This window comes from Phyllobates terribilis, unplaced genomic scaffold, assembly GCF_046119375.1.
Source record: "Phyllobates terribilis strain yellow unplaced genomic scaffold, ASM4611937v1 Scaffold_9__5_contigs__length_417890890, whole genome shotgun sequence".
In the NCBI taxonomy this organism is placed as follows: domain Eukaryota; kingdom Metazoa; phylum Chordata; class Amphibia; order Anura; family Dendrobatidae; genus Phyllobates; species Phyllobates terribilis.
In genome coordinates, this window is record NW_027362769.1 from 142217806 (window position 1) to 142242767 (window position 24962).

General features: G+C 43.1%; 1 protein-coding gene across 9 annotated transcripts in view; it reads right to left on the minus strand.

Moving 5' to 3' along the window:
* PKP4 (plakophilin 4) overlaps nucleotides 1–24962 on the minus strand; it is a 276139-nt gene that overhangs the window by 88126 nt on the left and 163051 nt on the right. For 7 of the 9 annotated variants that reach the window (XM_073647131.1, XM_073647130.1, XM_073647126.1 and 4 more), the window contains 4 exons: nucleotides 10566–10697; nucleotides 10273–10460; nucleotides 8436–9009; nucleotides 2308–2499 (listed from right to left, as the gene is read on the minus strand). In XM_073647131.1, the coding sequence (XP_073503232.1) occupies nucleotides 2308–2499; nucleotides 8436–9009; nucleotides 10273–10460; nucleotides 10566–10697 (1086 nt within the window). The remainder of the gene's footprint in view (nucleotides 1–2307; nucleotides 2500–8435; nucleotides 9010–10272; nucleotides 10461–10565; nucleotides 10698–24962) is intronic. The other 2 variants (XM_073647128.1, XM_073647127.1) reach the window with 1 other exon arrangement.

Genomic DNA, 24962 nt, shown 5'->3' on the forward strand with positions numbered 1-24962 from the left:
GGAAAATGGCCCGGGGGATAAAAATCATTTGGTTGTAAAAACTTGTAGAATAATTCTAGAGCATCTTTTTTTTCCCCAAAAACAATTGTGTTCTGCTGTTCCTATGTTATTCCTCCTGGAAATACATGAATAAATTGACAGCTGGGTGCTCCCAGTTGTAGGCGTGTCTCTGCACACTCTGACTGTGTCCAATCAGTGTTCACTGCAGGGACACACAACCCCAACAGGTCACACCCATTTATCAATTTATGCATGCTTTTCCAGGAGTAGTAACTGAGGAATAGAGCAGCATAGAGTTATAATGGAGAAAAATGCCCCAAAATTGATATTTTACAAGTATACAAGTATTTATAGGTCCCGTTTAACACAATATAGTAGTAGAGTATCCAAGTGCAAAAAAAGAATCAAGGAGAAGATTCTGCTTTTATAAAGTTTTCTCTCCGGGGATAACGTGTGCACTGATACCGGAGATTGATTAATCACTGATCGCCAGGTTATGGGCTCTATAGAGCCCCTCTCTCTGTATCACATGGCAGTGATGGAGGCTGCGGAGTCGTCCACAGGATGATGAATGTGCTGTATATATGAGATGTGACTATGTTACTCCGCACAAAAGTCGTTTGTTCTGGACCTTTTGTATCAGACAATTACCAGAGGGGCCAGTAAATCAGCCGGCTGTGATTAAACGAGCGCCCCACGGTAAATGATTTAGACTAATGGTTTGATGGACGCGCGTACAATACAGTGCTGACAGGCCTCCGCGGCGTACAGAAGACTCTTACAGGAACGGCCAACTAAGTGAACTTTCCGACAACTTGGAATTTTCCACTTCAGTATTGCTGGAGTCAGGGAATCTGCCTCATTACTGCAGTAATTAAAGTCTGGACGCTAATTAGTTACACGCAGGATATTGGATGACTTAGGACTTAAAGGGACGCTATTACAAAAATAGTAAAACAGAATACAGTAAAGCAAGAGCGCCATTGTTATGGCTACAACGTGGTACAGTAAACCCTTAAACATGCACAATCTCCATTATCCGCCAACATGACACTGATCACCCAACCAACGAGCAAAGCGCTCATTCATTGGGTGATCAGATCGTACGTACGGGAATCAAAATTCATTGTCTGCAGAACATCATCCCATGTAAGCAGGGGACGTGCTGCCAATAATGTGACGCTGTATGGGGACGGTCGTATTTATGTTCTTTCTTCTCTGCACAGTGCTTGTTGGCCATAAACAAGCGTCGATCAACGGTCTTTAAAGGGGATGTTTGCAGACTTGTGAATCCTCACACTGCGCGTCTGAAACCAAGTGATTTGCATGCATGTGGTCACATGCCGACTAGACGTATGCAGCCTCTCTCAATACAAGTGAATTGTGCAAGGCCGGACACGTCTAGTCAGAATATGGCCAGAACTATGTAAATCTCATACTTACGGTCTCATGACCGGCCGCTCCCGAAGAATGCACGGTGCACCCTGTGATTATTAGAGTGAATACAGACTTTAGCACCAAGCCTGGACAACCCCTTTAACTTTACGCCAGGTTCACATGGCCGTGTTTTACGGTCCATATATAGACAACAATGCATGGACTGACCGCATGTCTCCCCACCTGAACTTAAAGTTTTGGGGCCATTCAGACGTCAGCAATTTTCCTCACATGAAAAAATCAGTCTGTCACCATCCCTGATTTCAGAAGTGTCACATTATCGGACAGAGCTCCAAATCCAAAGCATAGAAGTAAAGGACAGATTTGGGCTCATGTTGCCATCACTAGTCTTTGTCTCTAGCTGCATTATTTAGTGGAGTATATGCACTGTATGCGGTGGGCTCCCTCTAGTGGTGGACACAAGTAGGCAGAATTTTATCTTTTACCGGAAAGGAAAATGGCTGTATGACCATGCGAGGAGACCCGCGGCCAGGCCATGAGAGGGGACCCGCGGCCAGGCCGTAAATTCTTGTCCACATATGAACCGCGCCATACTGCTGTCTGAACCGGCCTTACTTGGAGCAGCCCTCTGGCTTGTTGACTGCCCGCTATATTTTCCAGTCTGACTACCCTGCCTATCTAACCACTTGCATTTCTTTTACACGCCTTGCAAATTGGTTAGAATTTCTACTTTAAGGAATTGCTCAAGCAATAAATTAACTGTAGTGGGAGTACGGAGGATTTAGTAGAGAAAATACAGTATTTCCAGAGACAAAAAATCCATTACTCTTCCACCTTTAATCATGTGCCTACGACTCTCATTTTTACATCTTAAAATTAATATAAAAATAAATAAATGAGTACACCCACCTGAGCCGGTGCGGTACACGGCGGTCTGTGAGCCCTGGCGCAGCTCGATGGTTCCGTGGTTGGCGTTCCGATACACCGGGCTGTAGTACGTCCTCCCCTCGTATATAGGGGTGATCTGCAGGTCGGGGGATACAGCAGAACGCAGCTCCTGGCCCAGCTGGCTATGCTGACTCGCGTAAGAGCTTCTTAAACCTGAAGGTGATAAAATACATAGAAATGGATCCAAAAAAGTTATTTATTTATCTGAAATTTCTAAACTATGCTGATCACATCTGCACAAGCTTCCAGGGGTGGCTTAAAGGGGTTCTCTCAAAATCAATTATTTTTTGCAAACTCCTTGCAACGGAATAGCCGGTGTACAGTAACCCTTCAGACACTCAATGGTTATACTCTTCTTACTCCTCTTTCTGGCTCCAACTTCTCTATAATGGCGTGTGCCTGCACAGTGGAAGGTCCTTCACGGCTGACCATATGACCACTGAAGCACATTTCCCACAACCCCCTGCTTCTTCTCCAGGCTCCCTGTACTCTGTGATCTACTATTAGCAAAAGAGGCAGAGCCAGCAGCATGGCAATACTTATTTCTTCATTTTATTAATTTTTAACATTTACATCATTCTTTTCTCTCCCCACCACCCTGTGTATTAATTCTGTACGTGTTTTCAACATATTTCCCGTGTGCGCTCTCCTAGATTTTTGTTGCCCACAGCAACCAATCACAGCACAGCTTCCATTTCACCAGAGCCATTTTAAAAATCAAAGCTGAGCTCTGATTGGTTGCTATGGGCAACAAAGACAGTTTCTCTATCAGACATGGCCCAGGTGTATTTATATTGTGTTTATGGGTAGGAGGCAGCCAATATAGCAGATATGGCCAGAAATATTCATGCTTTTAATGAGAAAATTCTCATTAGCGGCTGGTACTTCTGAGCAGCACAATCCGAGGAGGAGGATAGCTGTTCCTTCTTTCACGGCAGCTGGCGCACAGAATAGGAGGTCTCTACTGAGCATGTGCGACCTGTCATAAAATAACTACAGGACGTATCCGTGGGCAACTAGATAAACAGGCGCCTCTGACATGCAGATTTTCATTTTTTTTATTGCATTTGAAAATTTTTTTTTTTTTTTTTAAGGATTTTAAGTCACTGAGCCATGATTGATATTGTGGGAATAACCCTTTAAAGGACCTTCCCATACACAAAGGTGAATCTGGAAGCTGATGACATTTAAAGGGAGTTTCTGCAAAAACACATAAAAATCAATAAAATATGAATGAGGACTCTAAAGGACGTCCCAATGGCACACACAATCCAGAAGCCATCACGCGGCTTTATGCAGCCTAATCAATACAATAAATCACAATTCAAGATGGCCAGAGACCTCTAGCTTTATTAACCACCACATATAATGTCTTGGGGCCAGAAAGATTTAGAAATCCATAAGGTGTCCATAGATTCTAGGACATTTGACTGGATATGCTGCGGCAGGTCCCCATAGTTGTGCGGTGATTAATGGTATAGCGCTACGGCGTGCACGCCGCCACCATCATTCCTCCATATACTATTACATCTCAAGGTCCAGGATGGAAAAGCTCCATAGAAATAACGGTATTCCCATCAGATTAATATCTATACATCGGCAGGCCACATTTACATTCAAGAAGGATAAATAAAACATGGCCGCAATATTGGACACCTCTGAAGAGAGGTCTTGTACAATCAAAAGGGTTAAAGGACCCGAAAGATGGCACCTATGGAGAAAACTATGCCACCAAACAGAAAGGCACACAGTAAAGAATATATACTGTGCTGTGGCTTTTTTTTCTCAATAAAAAGCTCATCTATAGGGTAGGGCGTATCCTAATGTATACCTATAAGAACAGATTTTCTATTCGCAGGTCCCTTTTCATTGGCCACGTCAGTGATCTGCTGCCACGGGAGTACCGTCTCTTACTTTCCAGTATCCGTAAAAAATAACTGGAGAGACAAAAAGTGCAAACAGGGTCTTCTCTGGATATAAGATAGAACAAGTATGCACAATCGTGCTCACCTGGTCGGGTTGTGTGCTCACAACCACTGAAATGGCTTAGGCTGTCGCAGACCCACAGGTAGCAAACATGGAAAACTGGAAACAAATGGGTTAAACCTGCGCTGCCGTCAAAGGATAACAAGAAGACAGGAATCCAAAATTTGTGGTTTATTGGTCAACGAGTTTTGAAATTTTAAAGTTCATCAGGACAGAACACTGTTGATTGTCCTGATGAAGGAGTTTGAAACTTCGAAAAACACGTTGACCAATAAATCGGACACTTTGAATTCCGGTCTTCTCGTGATCCTTTGGCGGCAGTGCAGGTTTTACCCATTTGTTTCCAGCTTTCCACGTTGCCAGTAGCCATGGCTATTTTTGACTAGCCGGCCTGGTGCGACATTATGGTACATGAGAAGTCATGCCAGGCTGGCTAATGAAAAGAATGGGTAGCGGACGCCGGCAGGTAGGAGATGGTACTCCAGCCACTGTGCAGCAGCCACAGACCACCATCATGACTGATGGACAGATTGGCACCAACTCTAATACCTATATGGTAAGATATAGTCTTACAGACAATGGGACTTTTTTCCGACGTATTTATCACATGACAGGCGTGATGGGAAAAGAACCGACATCAATAAGATCCAACATCTTGGGCTTCTAATTTCATTTTGCAGCAGTCTACTTTTTTTTATATTTTTTTAAATATTTTAATAATATTAAAATAAAAAAATATATATTCCCTAATACTCTACTATTGTCAGCCTTGTTCCTTTCCTCATACCAAGCGTTAATAGAATTCGATCTATCCACAGGCAGCTGTAAATTCATCATCCACCCAGATTTACGGAGCTCACCCTGCCCCTATATGTTTCACTTCTCTGATTGGCCTTTAATTGGGGGAGCTATAGCTTTGCACCTTTACTAGGTCGCAGTTGAAACCCGTACCAACCATGATAATCGATAAATGGATTAAGTATAGGAAATACATCCACCAATATAGGATTTTTTTTTAACTTTTTTGCTGGTAAAAGGCACAACTAAAATGTGTTAAAGGGGTATTCTCATCTCCAAGAACCAATCCCAATACGTAGTAGGTGTAATAATAATGATAACATTAGCAAATTCCTCCAATTAGAAATGTAGTATAGTTCTTCTGCTATGTCGCTTTCCCCATGTGCAGGGCATTGCAGTAGCTTAGGTATCCATGGTTATGACCACTACCAGCTAACTGTCACTATATGAGTGGTCGTAACCATGGATATCCAAGCTACTGCAATGCCCTGCACATGGGGAAAGCGACATAGCGAATCAGAAGAACTATACTACATTTCTAATTGGAGGAATTTGCTAATATTATTATTGCATCTACTACATATTGTGATAGAATCTTGGAGATGGGATTACCCCTTTAAGTAACTTTCTAAATCGTCTCCTTTGAAAATGTTCTTAAAAGAATTGCTTTATTGATCCAGTAGTATAAAAGGCCCAAAAATTGGTTGGACAGCACAGCAAAAAAATTAAAAAGGCAGAAAAGAAATGTCTACTGCGCTCCCAGGCAACATGTTTCAGACCTGCACGGTCCTTTGGAGACTTTCCATGCAGGTCTGAAACATGTTGCCTGGGAGCGCAGCAGATATTTCTTTTCTGCCTTTTTAATTTTAGTGCAGTGGTGTTCAACAATTTTTTGAGCCTTTTATACTATTAGATCAATAAAGCAATTCTTTTAAGATGATGCGAGTGCCGGCTATCGTTTGGACTGTTGGGATTACTGGAGTATATTGCCGTGAACCTGGACAGGTGAGTTGATTGCTCCTTTTCACATTTTCTAAAGAATATAACATGTACAGGGCACATCAGAGCAGCGGAGAATTTGGCATCTGAATATGCATGAGGGTAAAAGTGTAAAGTATGTTATACTTAATTACAGAATGATGCCTTTAAGGAATATTAAATAGCAGAAATGTCTCCTAAGATGAATCCGAAGTCATGTGGAAACACAAAGTGTCAGCAGAACACACACGTGTATGTCAACGGCGTCTTCAATCATCCTCACTAAGCCGGCATTGAGCAATATTAGAGCATGAGAGCTCGGAGACAAGACGTCAGTGACAAAACGTAATTATAAGCGCTTATTCTATTCTAAACATGGCATTAAGAATATAAATATATGTCATCTGTCCCCGTATCGGCGATGTGAATGGGTGCCTACGGTTTCTGCATTTAAACGCCTATTCTGACTACGGCACAGACGCCAAATCATTTCCTCAGCTGAGAATACTATTCATCTAAAAGCAATTATGTGGAAAAATAGCAAATGGAGATTGGGCAATTTGTTATTGATAATTGCCATTCCCACCTGGCAAGATTTTTCTGATCTGAATTTCTAGATAATTGTTTCATCTGAAAAGCGCTCTATGATTTGGAAATACTGTACATTTTTGCCCCAGGCACAAAAGAGGAAGGTCTCGTAGAATGCAGAATGAGGTTTTAAAAGGAAAGTGCAGACAATCACTGAGCTTCCTTAAAGGGGGTTTTCTGTTTTGGAAATACCCCTGTCTGCCGGCTGCAGTTTGTTTGGGAAAAAAATGAAATGGGCTGTACTCACCCCTCTCCCCAGGTCCAGCGCTGAATCTCTGCAACTGTTTCCGGTGTCTGGTATTGTCTGCAGCCAATTAGTGAGCTGAGCTCATGGATTGGCTGCAGCGCTGACGACAATAAGAGACACTGGGAGCAGCGGCAGAGACTCAGCAATGGACCCGGGGAGGGCGAATAAAGAAACATTTACTAGCATGGGATAATTCTCTAACTTCCTATGAATTACAGGAAGAGACTGTCAAACTTACTGTATTGATTGTTTATGCTGTGTGTATTGTATCCTATGAAATTAAGCTTCACACTGCTCTCTCTGTCAATAGGGAGAAACCTATTACAAGCAGGAGTCAGAGAATACAGGTTATACTGTATACTGTGATGTCTCAGTATGATTGGGCAGCAGACCTATGGAAGTGATCCAGTAGAACAAATGCTTAAGCTGCCAGGCTGCGTGCCCACTATGCGCTTTTCAAGCGTTTTTGCAGCGGAGTTTCCGCACTGAAAACGCTTAAAAAAAGCTTGGTAATCCGTGACCCATGGTCCACAATGATAATCCACATGTGCTGTGTACATGCTGCGGAAATTTCCGCTGTGGATTATCATTGCGGTAAAATATGCAGCATGTCCATTAATTTTGCGGACACGCAGCGTAATTGCCGCCATTGACTTGCATTGAATCGCTTAATATCCGCATCACTACATGTGAACATGCGGATATTAAGCGATTCAATGTGTGGATGGTACCCGGGTCTGGAGAAGAGGAGACTCTCCTCCAGACCCGGGTACCATGGTACCTGTAAAAAATAAAAGATTACACTTACCTTCCGATGGTCCCCGGCCTCCTCAGCGATGCGTCCGATGTGTTGGACGGCTCACGATGGTCTAAAATGACCTTCCATGACGTCATTTAGTCATGTGACAGGTCATGCGACCGCTGACGTCGGCGGTTGTGTGACCTGTCACAAGACTAAATGACGTCATGAAAGGTCCTTTCACACCACCGCGAGCCGTGCAAGAGACCGGACGCAGGGAAGAAAAGACCGGGGGCCAATCGGAAGGCAAGTATAATAGTTATTTTTTACCATTTTTATTCTTTTTTTTAAACTATTACTTGGTCACACTATATAAATCCATGCCGGTTGCATGGATTTATATTGTGTGACCAAGTTGTCAAGCACTTTCCAAGTGATGCTAAAATCGCTTGGAAAAGCGCTTGATAACCCGCATGCAAAAACGCGGGACATATGCTTCTACCTGGCAGGAAAAAAGCATGTAAAATCCGCATGCATTTTTCCTGCCAGGGAGAAGCGGAAAAAATATGCGGCATTTCTGCATCGTGGGCACATAGCCTCAATGTGTACAAAATAAATAAGTATTTATCTGTAGGACAATTAGTCATGTATTTTTGCCTTCAACCAAGCAAAACTCAACGGTTGCGGTTTCTTACTAATTTGGAAACTATATAATAACACTGTACAAAGGAAGTTTTTTTGTTCTTTACCAACCTGTAAGGCTGTCAGGTCGTGATGGAACCATTCTTTCATAAATGTCAAAAGGCTGATGACCATATTGGTCAATGTCATGTAAGTTCCTCTGTAATGTTCCCATGTGCTGTGGAACTGCAGTCATTCCCGCTCGCTTTGGAGAGGAGGAGGATACTATAGGAGCTTGGGCTGATGTGACAACTCGATTTTGCGTATCAGATAAAGTCAGTGGGGAACCAACTCTAACTGAAGTACCTAGCGTTTGGTAATTTGAGGTGATGCCATTAGGGTTAGAGTTTTGCCGAGAAGTGAGTGAACCAATCCTTCGAACACCGGTTGGAGAGTTGGACCTCCGGACTGTGTAAGGAGAAGCTGCTCTCTGAGAAGGCAACGTTGTAGAGGAGTATGTGGTGGAAGCTGGAAGCGGTCGTGAATCCGTAATGGTTGGGGAGCCATAGCCACTGCCAAGTGAAGTTCTCAAGGACCCTCTAGATGGAGACACTCCAGATCCAATGACGTAAGAAGGGGACTGTGATCTTGAGGGAACAGAGCTGACGCGTCGCACTGCCCGGTTAGCTGCCATAGCATTCGTTGGCTAAAAGTGAAGAAAAAACAATCTCAGTCAATAAAAGATTGGTGTACAAAACCATAAAAACTAAAAAATTTAATGTTTGTGCCTTTATGAGGCCATAATTCACTCGTCCGCTCTCATCTTGATTGAGAACATTGACTGTTTCAGCTTTTCAATTCACAATTCTTCCATCCGAATGTTAGTGTCTTGTCTATGGTTAATGGGAAAACTAGTCTCTCTGGGTTACCACATGGCCCGGACACGGATGCAAGAGTGAGATTAATAGTCGTGCCCAAGTCTCCATTATCATTTAATGGTCACATTCCCAAAAAAAATGGATTTGGGAAAAAGTTAAAAAAAAAAAAAAAAATTCTCCAAAAAGGAAGAACATAGAAAGTGACGTTATCAAGTTTTTTAATGTATAGATTTAGGAATGCATTCTTTGGCCACGTTAGACCAATAAGGGAATCAGGTACCTGGTTATAGCCATGACCACCAGCACTGTAGGATCCTCTGTTTTGGAAAACCTCCAATGACCCAATCACAGAGAAAAGTTTTTAAGGAGCAGGACAGATATATAGGTATGTGGGAAATGATTTAGTATAACTCTGTATGTAACTTGTAATTTAGTCATTTACAGCTCTGCTCATTCTGGTTTTAGGAGTCCAGTGGGTGGTCCTAATCATTGATTGACAGCCTTTCCGTAAGGACTACTTACTGCATTCCTAAACCCCAAATTAGCAGAAAAATAAAGTTCTACTAAAAGTCTTTCGCCAAGTCTTTCCCCCCCAAAAAATCTATAGTGATCTGCTTATCTCAGGTTTGCTATGACATATAGGCCATTTGCAATGGACTGTGTTTTTAAAGTGATGGGGTCACTTTAAGATCGGTTCAAGGCAGGTAAATGCTCAACAAGGAAAGGCTACATATGCAACGTAAATAACGATAAAGTCGGAAAGTCCTCTTGATGAGCCGCTTCCTCTGAGCTGAACACAATTAAAATTACAGAATGGAAATACATCCAGACATGTACAATAACAAGATGAAAATATAATAAGACACCGCTGTCTTCGCCAAAGCGGTTACAGCGGGAGGATAAATCATATCTTTAGAACAATGTTATGAGCAAAAACATAAAAAAAAGATAATATAATACTGTGCTGGATTTTTCACATTACGGAAACATCCAAGCAGCCGACATCTAATCACAATGAAAGCGAGAGAATACATGCAAACAATGACACTTAGGGAATAGAATATAAAAGGAGCAAAAAAATATATATATACCTGCACTAAGGTTTGGCCTTCAGCCCGTGAGGACCTCACCAAGTGGTTACTGGTAGATCCTGAGAATGAGTGTTGTTGGCGAAGTTCGGGTTTACCCACATTGTGGTTGTGAAAAGTGCCGGCTTCCTGATAACCGCTGTCGGAGTACGAGTTCATCTGTGTTGAGCTTCTTGAGTTGCCTAAAGATCCTGAAAACCAGAGTAGTAAAAGTTAACGTAAACCCAAAGTAGCCGGTAACTTATCTGAAAGTTATCCTAGTGGTAAGAAGTAAAAAACAAAATTCCAAAACAGACCCTCACTTTCATGAAGTGACGTCTGCTCCGGGGAATACATGGTCACAGGTTCTGGGTCAGATCTGATGAGGAAGTGGTTGGGGTGAGTGGAGTCAGACAGTCTCTGCTTAGGGGGACCTCCGGATGATGCATCTGAAAGCGAAAATAAACCATCACGTCAACAGTGGAGTAAATCATTAAAGAAGGGAAATACCGTCTCAAAAGCAATTCACTTGTCTTAGAAGAGGTATTCCCACTACGTACATAGGATATGCCATTATTTTATAGTAGATAAAGATCCCACCAATGGGACCTACATCTATCTCTGATGCGTGCCACTGTCTTTGGAGAAGTCGTCATAAATCCCATACAATCCCCATTCTAAGCAGCTTGTGAGGGCTCCTGTTCTCAGGACAGCTGTGGTGTCCCACTGGTGGGACCAGATTCTACTATAAATTTATCAAAAGGGGAGATTAAGTGGTTCCTCTGTGCTGCTGATAAAAATCCACGGGACTAATCCAGGAGACTCGATAAATGGGATGTGGTTTTTAAGATCTACACATTTCAAAGTCATCCGACTTCTTCATCAGGATACAATCGTGGTAAGGTGGTTACTGTGGTTAAGTAAGGTGGTTACTGTGGCTAAGTAAGGTGGTTACGGTGGCCAAGTAAGGTGGTTACGGTGGCTAAGTAAGGTGGTTACGGTGGCTAAGTAAGGTGGTTACGGTGGATAAGTAAGGTGGTTACGGTGGATAAGTAAGGTGGTTACGGTGGCTAAGTAAGGTGGTTACGGTGGCTAAGTAAGGTGGTTACGGTGGATAAGTAAGGTGGTTACTGTGGCTAAGTAAGGTGGTTACTGTGGTTAAGTAAGGTGGTTACTGTGGCTAAGTAAGGTGGTTACGGTGGCTAAGTAAGGTGGTTACGGTGGCTAAGTAAGGTGGTTACGGTGGCTAAGTAAGGTGGTTACGGTGGCCAAGTAAGGTGGTTACGGTGGTTAAGTAAGGTGGTTACGGTGGTTAAGTAAGGTGGTTACGGTGGTTAAGTAAGGTGGTTACTGTGGTTAAGTAAGGTGGTTACGGTGGATAAGTAAGGTGGTTACGGTGGCTAAGTAAGGTGGTTACTGTGGCTAAGTAAGGTGGTTACTGTGGCTAAGTAAGGTGGTTACTGTGGCTAAGTAAGGTGGTTACTGTGGCTAAGTAAGGCGGTTACTGTGGCTAAGTAAGGCGGTTACTGTGGCTAAGTAAGGCGGTTACTGTGGTTAAGTAAGGCGGTTACTGTGGTTAAGTAAGGTGGTTACTGTGGTTAAGTAAGGTGGTTACTGTGGTTGCATCTTTATGAAGAAGTCTGATGAATTTGAAATGCGTTGATCTTAAAAACTACATCCCATTTATCGAGTCTCCTGGATTACTCCCGTGGATTTTTATCAGCCGCGCAGAGGAACCACATAATCTCTCCATTTGGCATTTATGGTTTTCTAACCCATGGGTGTGCAACAGCTGATACACAACAAGAATTAAAGTTTGGAGGTTATCACACCACTTTACCAGGAAAGCAATTTTTTTCGCACTATATTACTGCTTACCACCAGATAAGACCCTATTGCGCTTTTTCTGCTACCCAGTTTTCCTTCTACTATTAAAAAAAATTCATGACTCAATCTTTGGATATCCCATAAGTGTATGATATAGAGACTAGAAGCGACTTGTAACAACAATGACCTGATGATTTTGGCTTACAAGCCAATCAATCCTTGGTAAATTTAAGACACAAAGGTCATATCAATCTGAAATTTTGTACTGTATGTTCATTGCCACATTCTTACGAGATCCATTCAAAAACCAAATATGTATCAGAAGCAGATCAACTAGGAGTGCTGGTATGGGCTACACTACACTGCAACATCCTAAATAAATAAAGACCCTATGATACCCATCTAACATCAAACTATTGAAATTAAACCAACAAAGAGTAAATTTGCCCTTTGAGAGGTCTTCCATTTTAGCACCACCGGCTTCAGTCTGCAATGAGAGCCACGTCACTGCTCCTAAGCCCAAATCGCGCTAGACAGACCTCCTTGACATATAGGAGGGGCCATGGAGGTCCACCAAGATTTCTGTTGGTTTGATGGCAAGAGTGACCCCGCACGATGCACTATTTTTGATGTCAAGGTGCCTGGAATCTTGATGGAACGGCTGTCTCAGATAGTGACCATCGTTTTAATTAAACATTCAATAGCACAAGTGAAAATAAAACTTTGTAATATATCTCATCTGAGAAATCTGTTTCTTTATCCTTGTGGACAGATCATTCATTCATCAAAAGTCTCAATTCATGGGTAAAATTTATCTTCATTGAAAACAGACTTCCGATTACTGAGATAGGAGATGGTGCTCAAAGTTCTATGAAGAGCTGGAATGACTCTCTCTAGCTCCTCCCTATTCCTTCCCCCTTCTCATAGAATCTTATAAGCACCAACTGTCATCTTCTATTGCAATAATTGGAAAGTTAGTTAGGTGGGGGTCCAATAACAGAGTTACCGAGAGAAAGTGTCTTCAAACTTGTGTATCAAACACGTATGGGCAAAGAGCGGAACACGTAAGCTCTCTCTTTCCATAAGAGACATGAATGACGTCACTAATTGTTCTCTATCCAATTTTTTTTTGCAAGTAGGAATTATCTGTAGTCTAATATCTTCGTTTTAACAACCTCATTTTTAAGAAGTTAGGAAATGGTTAATTTAGTTTTCCAGCTGGCGCGGTGCCAAAGCAGACATCCTCTTCTACCTCCAATTATAGCACAAACTGTATAAATAACTAAAGAGCCAAAAACATTCCTTCCGCTGACCTAAAGTTTACCATCTCTTGTGTTAAAACCACTTATATGCCTCTTATCGTAAAAAACAAAGTCTGAGAGAGTCCTCCCGGGCTAACAGGATACAAAGAGCTTCTTGTGGTGGGGACATGTTGTAGCGAAATATTTTCTAGTATAAACCAACCAATAATCAAAACTAGTGAGAATAAGACAAGTGTAATGTTAACTTAAAAAAAAAAAAAAATAAATAAAAATCACCACAATTTGCAATTTTACCTATTTTTCAGGAATAGTCATGATATTACTAACTGTTCTATGGGGTTTTACAGAGCTTATAAAAGCCATATTCAACTGTGCTACTACAAAATTCTGACTAAAGTAAAGCTATTATCAGAAAATTGTTTTTTTTACAAATTTTTGTGCTTTGTTTTATTTTTTTTTTATATTTTTTTTAGATTATTTTAAGTTAGTAATTCTTGCTATTTTCACACTGGCCACTAGGGCTATTTTTAAACTGATAGGTTCTACCCTTTCACAAAGGGTTGAGTTAATATACCTTTTTTTTTTTTTATAAAGCAAAGTACAAACACGATGAATTAATTTACCCATACATTCCAATGTGAAGTGAATTTAAAAAAAAAATAAAAAAAATTGGCGAAACATTTCCAGACTCTCTTTACCAAGAGCCTGAACTTTCCTTCATACAGAATTATTATTCATCAGATATGTGGTATGATGTCTGTGTAGTATATAAAGGAGGACGACGAGGACACAGCTGATACTAAGGAGTAATTTGCAAGAAGAGAACATAGCTGCATCACAAGGGAAAATCTACTAGAAGAGGAAACAGCTGCTTGTAAAGGGTAAATCTACTATGGGGTACATAACAGCTTAGACATCTAAATACACAAAGAGCCCACAGAAGACACACTGAGGAGAAGCTGTGACAGGTTTTTACCTCTGAAGAAGTTTCTTTTAGACTAGTCCTTCATATTACTCAGGAATCTTCATAATTCACTATAACAAGCATGAAGACAGCAGCAGAGATCTACCCTGTGTTTCCATGCTGGACACTGACCTCCACAGTGGTATCCTCCCAGCTCAGAGGCGGGAAGTCTCACTCAACTGTCAAAATAGTAAGATAGTGGAGCCTCCCTCTCTTAAAGGGCCAGAGTCTAATGAGGATCTTTTTTTTTTTTTTTTTTTTTTTTTAACTTACCCCAATGTTATATTTTTGAGAAAGGGTAATATTTTGGTGTCTTTATCTCATGAAGTTTCCCAGGAGGTGATCCTCTTAAGTAGATCATCTGTGTAAAACATCCCAATGCCAATAATTCATGGGGGAAATAATTACTTCTTTGGGACATAGCTAATTTGCTTATTAAATTAAAATACGCCATTACAACACAATGCATTGTACAGATTTTATTCTGTTCTTTTTTGAAGAACCCAATAGATTCTATGGAGGCTTTTATTAAATTATAATTCAATTGATAAAGACTATGAAAATTTGAGTCCGCAAGATCAGGTTGACTCCTTGACTTTCCCATTTAGTGGTGTGAATACTAAAATTCTACCACTGACTACACAAAGTTTCTAAACAAAGGAGAGAAAACAGACCCAAGGGTCGTACTGTCCTGCCAAGGATTGGGAAGAGTGAAAAAGTGCCAAGTCCTTACGCTCCAAAATAAGGTTGTGTTGTATAATGAACTATTAAATGAAGCAAGGACCCCGTTTCCTTTGCCAAAAAAACCTTCACTATGTGCAATCTTGAACCTAAAAGTGGCGGCTCGGTATTGTAAAAACATGGTTGCAAACAGTTTGTGGAGTTGCTGCTCCATTTCATTTTATTTCAAGATACAATACCAGATGCAACCTATAAAGAGGTGTGGCGCTATTGCATGAAAAGAGCAGCCTTTAACTTGCTTATGGTACTGTCAAGTCAAAAGAGGCCAAGTTGCAATACCACAAACAACCCATGGATAGGAGTGATGCTTTTTTTTGGAGAAGGCTATTAATTCTGGGCAATGAAATCAGCAACATTTCGCATTTGCAAAAAATTTGCTGCATAAAACTAATGATAGACGGACGTAATTTGAATTTTTCATCATTTTAATCGAGAGAGTGACAGCCGACTCTTCAAAACATGTGTGTACTGAAGACATCGCTCAATCTGGGAGCTGCGCGGAGAAGCTGAAATGTCACAAGAATGATCATCGATGTCAAATAAGCAGCTGTGATATCTGCACAAATACGGGAATGGCAGCCTCCTGCATCTCATCGAGATCATTTCTTTAAATGAACTCGTTCCACGAGACGCCAGGAATCCCATTCAGATGATTTAATTGTCGGTCTGCTGCTGGATGCATCGAGGGCTATGTAAATAATTTCGGCACGGTGAATGCATTACAGCGTCTGATGCCGTAGTGATGACTCCGCACAATCACCTTATGGAGAGATCGGAACGGCACTAATCCCGCACTCCAGGCTGTTTGAGCCTTGTTGACATGCCAGATTTAAAAAAAAAAAAAAAATCAGAAACTACTTCACGCTGTGGAAAAAAAAAATTTCAAAAAGTAATTCCTGCAAACTGACAGATGCGGATAATTACACGGCGTGAGAGACGAGCGGAGGGGCACGTGCCATCACACTCTCCTTTAGTTCTGACAGCTGAAAGAACGCCGATAATGGCTGCTCTGTTGTGATAAAGAAGAAACTGACCTGAAAAACACACAGAGAAGCCCAGTTCTCATCAATGAGATAAACTGCAAAACCCATCCCGGCAGTGAGAACACGTATGTACATAGCTCATACCCGGCACAGATCCCTGGGGCATCCACCAACATTCATTCATGGCTGATTCCTGCTTTATCCTTAAAAGGGATATTCCCATCACCAATATCCTATCCCAAATCATAGTAGGTGTAATAATAATATTACCAACTACATCCAATTAGAAATGTAGTATAGTTCTTCTGATTCGCTATGTTACTTACCCTATGTGCAGGGCATTGCGGTAGCTTAGGTATCCATGGTTACGACCACTCATACAGTGACAGTTAGCTGTTAGTGGTCATAACCATGGATACCTAAGTTACTGCAATGCCCTGCACATGGGGTAAGCAACATAGCTTTTAAAGGAGAACTATACCACATTTCAAATTATTATTTTTTATTATTATAGCACCATTTATTCCATGGCACTTTACATGTGAAGAGGGATATACATAATAAAAAAGAAGTACAAAAATCTTGAACAATACAAGTCAGTGACTTGTACAGGAGGAGCGAGGACCCTGCCCGCGAGGGCTCACGATGTGCAAGGGATGGGTGAGGATATAGTGGGTGAGGATATAGTAGGTGAGGGTAGAGCTGGTCGGGCAGCGGTATGGTGGAGAGAGAGTTACTGCAGGTAGTAGGCTTGTCGGAAGAGGTGGGTCTTCAGGTTCCTTTTCAAGGTTTCCACGATAGACGAGAGTCTGACGCTTTGGAGTAGAGAGTTCCAGAGTAGGGAGGATGCACGGGAGAAAACTTGTATGTGATTGTGGGAAGAAGAGATAAGAGGGGAGTAGAGAAGGAGATCTTGTGAGGATCGGAGGTGGCGTGCAGGTATGTATCAGGAGACTAGGTCACAGATACCGTATTTTTCGGACTATAAGACGCACCGGACCATAAGACGCACCCCAAATTTTGGGGTGGAAAATAGAAAAAATATATTTTTTATAAGATGGGGGTCCATCTTATAGTCTGAATAAGTACGGTATCTTACCTGGGGGGTGGTGGAGCGAGGGTCACAGGAGGCAGGGTCCTTCAGCGGAGCAGGATTGCAAGGCCCAACGTTCCTTCCCTCAGGAACCAGGCGGCTGCAGCAGAAAACGTGAGATCCTGTGGGGCCTGTGCCTGGTTTTGGCCTGTGCCGAGGCCCTTAGCCTGGCTGGTTTCTGGGCCGGGCCGGGCTGGGGGGCCTGTGCCGAGGCCCTTAGCCTGGCTGGTTCCTGGGCCGGGCCGGGCTGGGGGGCCTGTGCCGAGGCCCTTAGCCTGGCTGGTTCCTGGGCCGGGCCGGGCTGGGGGGCCTGTGCCGAGGCCCTTAGCCTGGTTGGTTCCTGGGCCCGTGCCGAGGCCCTTAGCCTGGTTGGTTCCTGGGCCCGTGCCGAGGCCCTTAGCCTGGTTGGTTCCTGGGCCCGTGCCGAGGCCCTTAGCCTGGTTGGTTCCTGGGCCCGTGCCGAGGCCCTTAGCCTGGTTGGTTCCTGGGCCCGTGCCGAGGCCCTTAGCCTGGTTGGTTCCTGGGCCCGTGCCAAGGCCCTTAGCCTGGTTGGTTCCTGGGCCCGTGCCAAGGCCCTTAGCCTGGTTGGTTCCTGGGCCCGTGCCAAGGCCCTTAGCCTGGTTGGTTCCTGGGCCCGTGCAGGGCCGGGAGGCCCGTGCCGAGCCTGTGCACAGCTAAGTGACCTGTGCCAGGCTGGGGGGCCTATGCCCGGGCTGCGGCTTGTGCTGGGCTGTGTGCAGCGTCGGGTGGTGAAGCGGAGCGGCCTGAGCGGCCTTCCGGCGGCTGCGGCCACCTTCCTAAAGCTGTGATCTACAGTAAAATGGCCGCCGGAGCTACCGGTCTGCGAATGCGCCGGCTCAGTAAGACACCGGCATACTGGAAAGCCGCACAGACCGCTCTGCTTCACCGCCCGAAGCAGCTGACAGCCTGACACCGGCCCCAGCCGCTCTGCCTCACCGCCGCTGCCACCCTCGCTCCACCACCACCGCAAGTATCCATAACATTCGGACCATAAGATGCACTCCCCCATTTCCTTCCCAATTTTGGGGGGAAAAAAGTGCGTCTTATGGTCCGAAAAATACGGTATATGGAGGAAACAGGTTGTGAATGGCTTTGTATGCCATGGTTAGGGTTTTGAACTGGAGTCTCTGGGTAATGGGGAGCCAGTGAAGGGATTGACAGAGAGGAGAGGCCGGGGAATAGCGGGGGGACAGGTGGATTAGTCGAGCAGCAGAGTTTAGGATAGATTGGAGGGATGCGAGAGTGTTAAAAGGGAGGCCACAGAGCAGGAAATTGCAGTAGTCGAGGCGGGAGATGGAGATGATGAGGGCATGGACTAGAGTTTTTGCAGAGTCTTTGTTGAGGAATGTGCGGATCCGGGAGGTGTTTTTGAGTTGGAGCCGAAAGGAAGTGGAAAGGGCTTGGATATGTGGTTTGAAGGAGAGATAGATTAAAGGGTTACCCCAAGGCAGCGAGCTTGTGGGACTGGGGAGAGTAAGCAGCCATTTACTTTAATTGATAGGTCTGTTGTGGGGGTTGAATTGGAAGGTGGAAAGATGATGAATTCTGTTTTGTCCATGTTAAGTTTCAGAAATCTAACAGAGAAGAAGGATGAAATCGCGGACAGACATTGTGGGATTCTGGTTAGTAAGGAGGTGATATCGGGTCCAGAGAGGTAGATCTGTGTGTCATCAGCATAGAGGTGATAATGAAAGCCATGGGACTCTATGAGCTGTCCCAGGCCTATGGTGTAGATGGGGAAGAGCAGGGGTCCTAGGACTGAACCTTGGGGGACACCTACAGATAGGGGAGAGATGAGGAGGTGGTGTGTGAGTGGGAGACACTGAATGTCCGGTCTGTTAGGTATGAGGAGATCCAAGATGGGGCCTGTGATGCCGAGAGATGAGAGAGTCTGTAGTAAGAGGGAATGGTCCACTGTGTCAAAAATAGATGACAGGTCCAGGAGGAGGAGGACAGAGTAGTGTCACTTGGATTTGGCGGTTAGTAGGTCTGTGGTGACTTTAGTCAGTGCAGTTTCAGTAGAATGGTGCGGTCGATGTAAGTGGTCAAAGAGAGAGCAGGAGGAGAGGTGGGGGGACAGTTCAGAATGGATGTGTTGTTCCAGTAGTTTTGAGGCATAGGGAAATAGTGAAATGGGGCAATAGCTAGCCGGAGAGGATGGGTCAAGGGAGGGCTTTTTGAGGATGTGTGTGATTGCAGCATGTTTAAAGCATGAGGGAAAGACACCAGCTATTAGTGATAGGTTGAAGAGAAGGGTTAGGGTTGGGGGAAAAGACTGTGGTGAAGTTTGGAATGAGATGGGACGGGATCGGGTTGAGTGCACTGCACAGGTGGTGACGTGATCTTGAGAGTAGAGCGGAAAGTTGCTTGGAGGTATTTCCTAATATTATTATTACATCCATACACACATATATACATATATACACACACACACAAGCTTTCAGAGCAGAGAGGCTCCTTCCTCAGGCAATATTACAAATGAATTCATAAGACAAAAGGCACAGCATTTGAGAGATGTTACAACAAGACATTTGTTCATGAGGTGTAAGTTGTGATGCCTCCTACTGATAAGTTAGGGAGATCAAATTAGTTTTTTTGTTGCAAAATGAGAGGCCTTGGGAATGTTTAATTATCTGGAGGTGTGAACTGTGTCCATGTAGTGAGTCATAAACCCAGGTGTTATATTTAGTCCTGTTGTCAGTGAATTGAACATCCTTATCAATTTGAATTCGCAAATTTTTCTCTCGGTCACCCTTGAAGTGACCTTTTAGTATTAAAACTTTTAGATCTTTCATACAGTGTACCGAGCCAGAGAAATGTTTTCCCACAGGCGTGTCCAGTTCATTCTTAATTGTGCGTCTGTGTAAATTCATTCTTGTTTGCGGTTTTTGCCTCGTTTCTCCAATATAAACTCCTTCTGGGCACCTCGTACATTGTATCATGTCACCACACTGGAGGATGTACATGAAAAGGCATCCATGATTTTGTAGTCCTGATTTGTGTTCGGTATACAGACTGTATTTATTGGTAATATGTGGGTACAAGTTTTGGATTTTTAGATGGGAATGTGCCCGTCACTGATGGTGATGAGAGGACACTTCTGACAAGCAGATTCCTTAGGTTAGGGGGCTGTTTGTAGGAGAGAAGTGGTAGTTCTGGGAATATTTCTTTCAGTTTGTGGTCTCTGTGGAATATAGGTTGGAGATCAGTTGAAAATAAGTGTCTTTGTAAATACCTTATGTTGCAGATACTGCCTGTGAGTGGCGCTATTCTTGGCCGCTCACAGGCATCACGTGACCCCCGGCTGCAGCCGGCTCTGACATCCGCTGATGTCACGTCAAGTTCCGGCTGCAGCCGGGGGTCTCTCTCTTCTGCGTTCCACGGTGGATGCTGGGTTGTGGGCGGGTTTACCCCGCACGTCATACCCGGCATCCACCACGCGCTCTGCCTCTCCCCATTCATTGGGAAAGCGCACAGTGGATGCTGGGTGTGACGCGCAGGGTAACCCCGCCCACAACCCAGCAGCCACCGTGGGGAGCGCGTCACTGATGTCACGCCTTACTTGACGTGACATCAGCAGAGGGTCACGTGATGCCTGTGAGCGGCCAGCGATCGCGCCGCTCACAGACAGTAACTGCAAAGCAAGGTATTTACAAAGATACTTATTTTCAACATAAAAATAGAATGCCCAAATATTAAAAAGTAGTGGACAACCCATTTAAATAGATCATAAGGCTTGTATACTTACTATGAAAATCCATATTACAATGGTTGAAAAATCCTGATATTAAAAGGGAACGAATTTTTTTTTCATTGGGCTAGTTTTGGACTCATTTTCAGTTTTTTACAAAAAAGCCTTTTCATAAGTCTCATTATGACTACAATAAGAGGACTTCTATACACAAGATTGAGTCTGAGTCCGTGTAATGCGGCTAATGTACATATTGATTTCCTGAAAGAAATGGAAGGAGTCTAAAACGGTCAGTGTGAAAATAGCAAAATTTCCATTTTTTTTTTTCAATACAGATTGTGATGAGATATATAGATTAAATCTAGATATACAACTATCTCTCTCTCTATATACAGGGAAGGAAATACTTATTTGATCCCTTGCTGTTTTTGTAAGTTTGCCCACTGACAAAGACATGAACAGTCTAGAATTTTAAGGGTAGGTTAATTTTAACATCGAGAGATAAAATATCCCCCCCACCAAAAAAAAAAAAATCAAGAAAATCACAATGTATAAATTAGATACATTTTTTTGCATTTTGCAGTGAGAAATAAGTATTTGATCCCTCTGGCAAACAACACTTAATACTTGGTGGCGAAACCCTTGTTGGCAGCACAGCAGTCAGATGTTTTTGTAGTTGATGATGAGGTTTGCGCACTTGTCAGGAGGAATTCTGGTCCACTCCTCCTCGCAGATCATCTCTAAATCATTAAGATTTTGAGACTGTCGCTTGGCAACTCGGAGCTTCAACTCCCTCCATAAGTTTTCTATTACACTCCATGACCTTACTGTGCTTCTTTTTGAGCCACTCTTTTGTTGCCTTGGCTGCATGTTTTGGGTCATTGTCTTGCTGGAAGACCCAGACATGACCCATTTTTAATGTCCTGGCGGAGGGAAGGAGGTTGTCACTCAGGATTTTACGGTACATGGCTCCATCCATTCTCCCATTGATGCGGTGTAGTCCTGCGCCCTTAGCAGAAAAACACCCCCAAAACATAATGTTTCCACCTCTATGCTTGACAGTGGGGATGGTGTTCTTTGGGTCATAGGCAGCATTTCTCTTCCTCCAAACACGGCGAGTTGAGTTAATGCCAAAGACCTCAATTTTTCTCTCATCTGACCACAGGATCTTCTCCCAATAACTCACAGAATCATCCAGGTGTTCATTGGCAAACTTCAGACGGGCCTGCACATGTGCCTTCTTGAGCAGGGGGACCCTGCAGGCACTGCAGGATTTTAAACCTTTAAAGACGTAATGTGTTACCAATGGTTTTCTTGGCGACTGTGGTCCCAGCTGTCTTGAGATCATTAACAAGTTCCCCCCGTGTAGTTTTAGGCTGATCTCTCACCTTCCTCATGATCAAGGATACCCCAAGACGTGAGATTTTGCATGGTGCCCCAGATCGATGTCGATTGACAGTCATTTTGTATTTTTTCAATTTTCTTACTATTGCACCAACAGTTGTCTCCTTCACACCCAGCATCTTACTTATAGTTTTGTAGCCCATTCCAGCTTTGTGCAGGTCTATGATCTTATCCCTGACATCCTTAGAAAGCTCTTTGGTCTTGCCCATGTTGTAGAGGTTAGAGTCTGACAGATTAATTGAGTCTGTGGACAGGAGTCTTTTATACAGGTGACTATGTAAGACAGCTGTCTTCAATGCATGTAACGAATGGATTAGGAGCATTTAACTGGTCTGTAGGAGCCAGAACTCATAATGGTTTGTAGGGGATCAAATATTTATTTTTCACTACAAAATAGAAATAGATTTATCTAATTTATACAATGTGATTTTCTTGATTTTTTCTGGATATTCTATCTCTCAATGTTAAAATTAACCTACCCTTAAAATTATAGACTGCCCATGTCTTTTTCAGTGGGCAAACTTACAAAAACAGCAAGGGAACAAATACTTATTTCCTTCACTGTATATACACACACATATACTGTACACATACATACAGTATAATGTATATTACACATACATACAATATATGTATATTACACATGCACACGTTCCCAAAAGCTCAAAAATGCATTTAAACGTAAAAACTTTATTTAAAAGTACCCAATGTCTTTTTTCTGATGACATACTATTTAAAAATTTTACAGGTCCAGCTCACAAAGCTTAGGTATATTTCATCTCCACCTAACCAGGCTCATCGACAGCTGCAGCATGTACTGAGCAGTGTGAAATCACATCAGCAGGGAAGAGGGACACTGAGGGGCTGTCAATCATCCTAGGTGAGAGGAGATTCAGCAATAGCAGGGGGAAGGGAGCTCTGATTGGATGCCATGGGCAACAAAGATAGTATTCACATACTCTATTCTAGGGTTGAGCGAGTATGTTCTGTCCAAGTATGCTCGGGCCGAGCTCCGAGTATTTACAGCTGCTCGGTGATTAGGTTAAATCGCTCCCGTGTGCATGATTTGCAACTGTTTGACAGCTTTTTTACATGTGAGGAATGTGTAAGAAATAGACATTCCTCACATGTAATAAAGCTGTCAAACAGTTGCAAATCATGCACATGGGAGCGATTCAACCATATCACCGAGCAGCTATAAATACTCGGAGCTCGGCCCGAGCATACTCGGCGAAACGGTTAATAGAACATACTCGCTCAACACTAATATCTACCTATCTCTGTATATCTATAGATAGAGTGGGGAAAATAAGTATTTGATACACTGTCGATTTTGCAAGTTTTCCTACCTACAAAGAATGGAGAGGTCTGTAATTTTTATTGTACTTACACTTCAACTGTGAGAGACAGAATCTTAAAATAAAAAAATCCAGAAAATCACATTGTATGATTTTTATATAATTAATTTGTATTTTATTGAATGAAATAAGTATTTGATACAATAGAACTTAATATTTGGTACAGAAACCTTTGTTTGCAATTACAGAGGTCAGACGTTTCCTGTGGTTCTTGACCAGGTTTGCACACACTGCAGCAGGGATTTTGGCCCACTACTTCTCCAGATCTTTCAGGTTTCGGGGCTGTCGCTGGGCAACATTGAATTTCAGCTCCCTCCAAAGATTTTCTATTGGGTTGAGATCTGGAGACTGGCTTGGCCACTCCAGGGACCTTGAAATGTTTCTTAAAGAGCCACTCCTTAGTTATCCTGGCTGTGTGTTTCGGGTCATTGTGATGCTGGAAGACCCAGCCACGACCCATCTTCAATGCTCTTACTGAGGGAAGGAGGTTGTTGGCCAAAATCTCGCGATACATGACCCCATCCATCCTCCCTTCAATACAGTGCAGTCGTCCTGTCCCCTTTGCAGAAAAGCACCCAAAAAGTACGAGGTTTCTACCACCATGCTTCACGGTTGGGACGTTGCTCTTGGGGTTGTACTCATCCTTCTTTTTCCTCCAAACACAGTGAGTGGAGTTGATACAAAAAATCTATTTTGGTCTCATCTGACCACATGACTTTCTCCCATGCCTCCTCTGGATCATTAAGATGGTCATTGGCAAACTTCAAATGGGCCTGGACATGTTCTGGAGTGAGTAAGGGGACTGTGTGTGCCATGCTGGATTTTACTCCATGACAGCGTAGTGTGTTACTAACAGTAAAGTTTGAGACAGTGGTCCTAGCTCTCTTCAGGTCATTGACACGGTCAGCCCGTGTAGTTCTGGGCTGATTCCTGACCTTTCTCGGAATCATACTTACCCCACGAGACAACATCTTACATGCAGCCCCAGACTGAGGAAGATTGACAGTCATCTTGTGTTTCTTACATTTTCTAATATTTGTGCCAACAGTTGTTGCCTTCTCACCAAGCTGCTTGGCGATTGTCCTGTGCCCATCCCAGCCTGGTGCAGGTCTACAATTTTGTCCCTGGTGTCCTTAGACTGCTCTTTGGTCTGGGCCATGGTGGAGAGGAAGGAGTGTGATTGAATGTGTGGACAAGTGTCTTTTACAGAGGTAACGAGTTCAAACAGGTGCAATTAATACAGGTAATGAGTGCAGAGTAGGAGGGCTTTTATAAGAAAAACTAACAGGTCTGTGAGAGCCAGAATTCTTGCTGGTTGGTAGGTGATCAAGTACTTATTTCATGCAATAAAATGCAATTTAATTATGTAA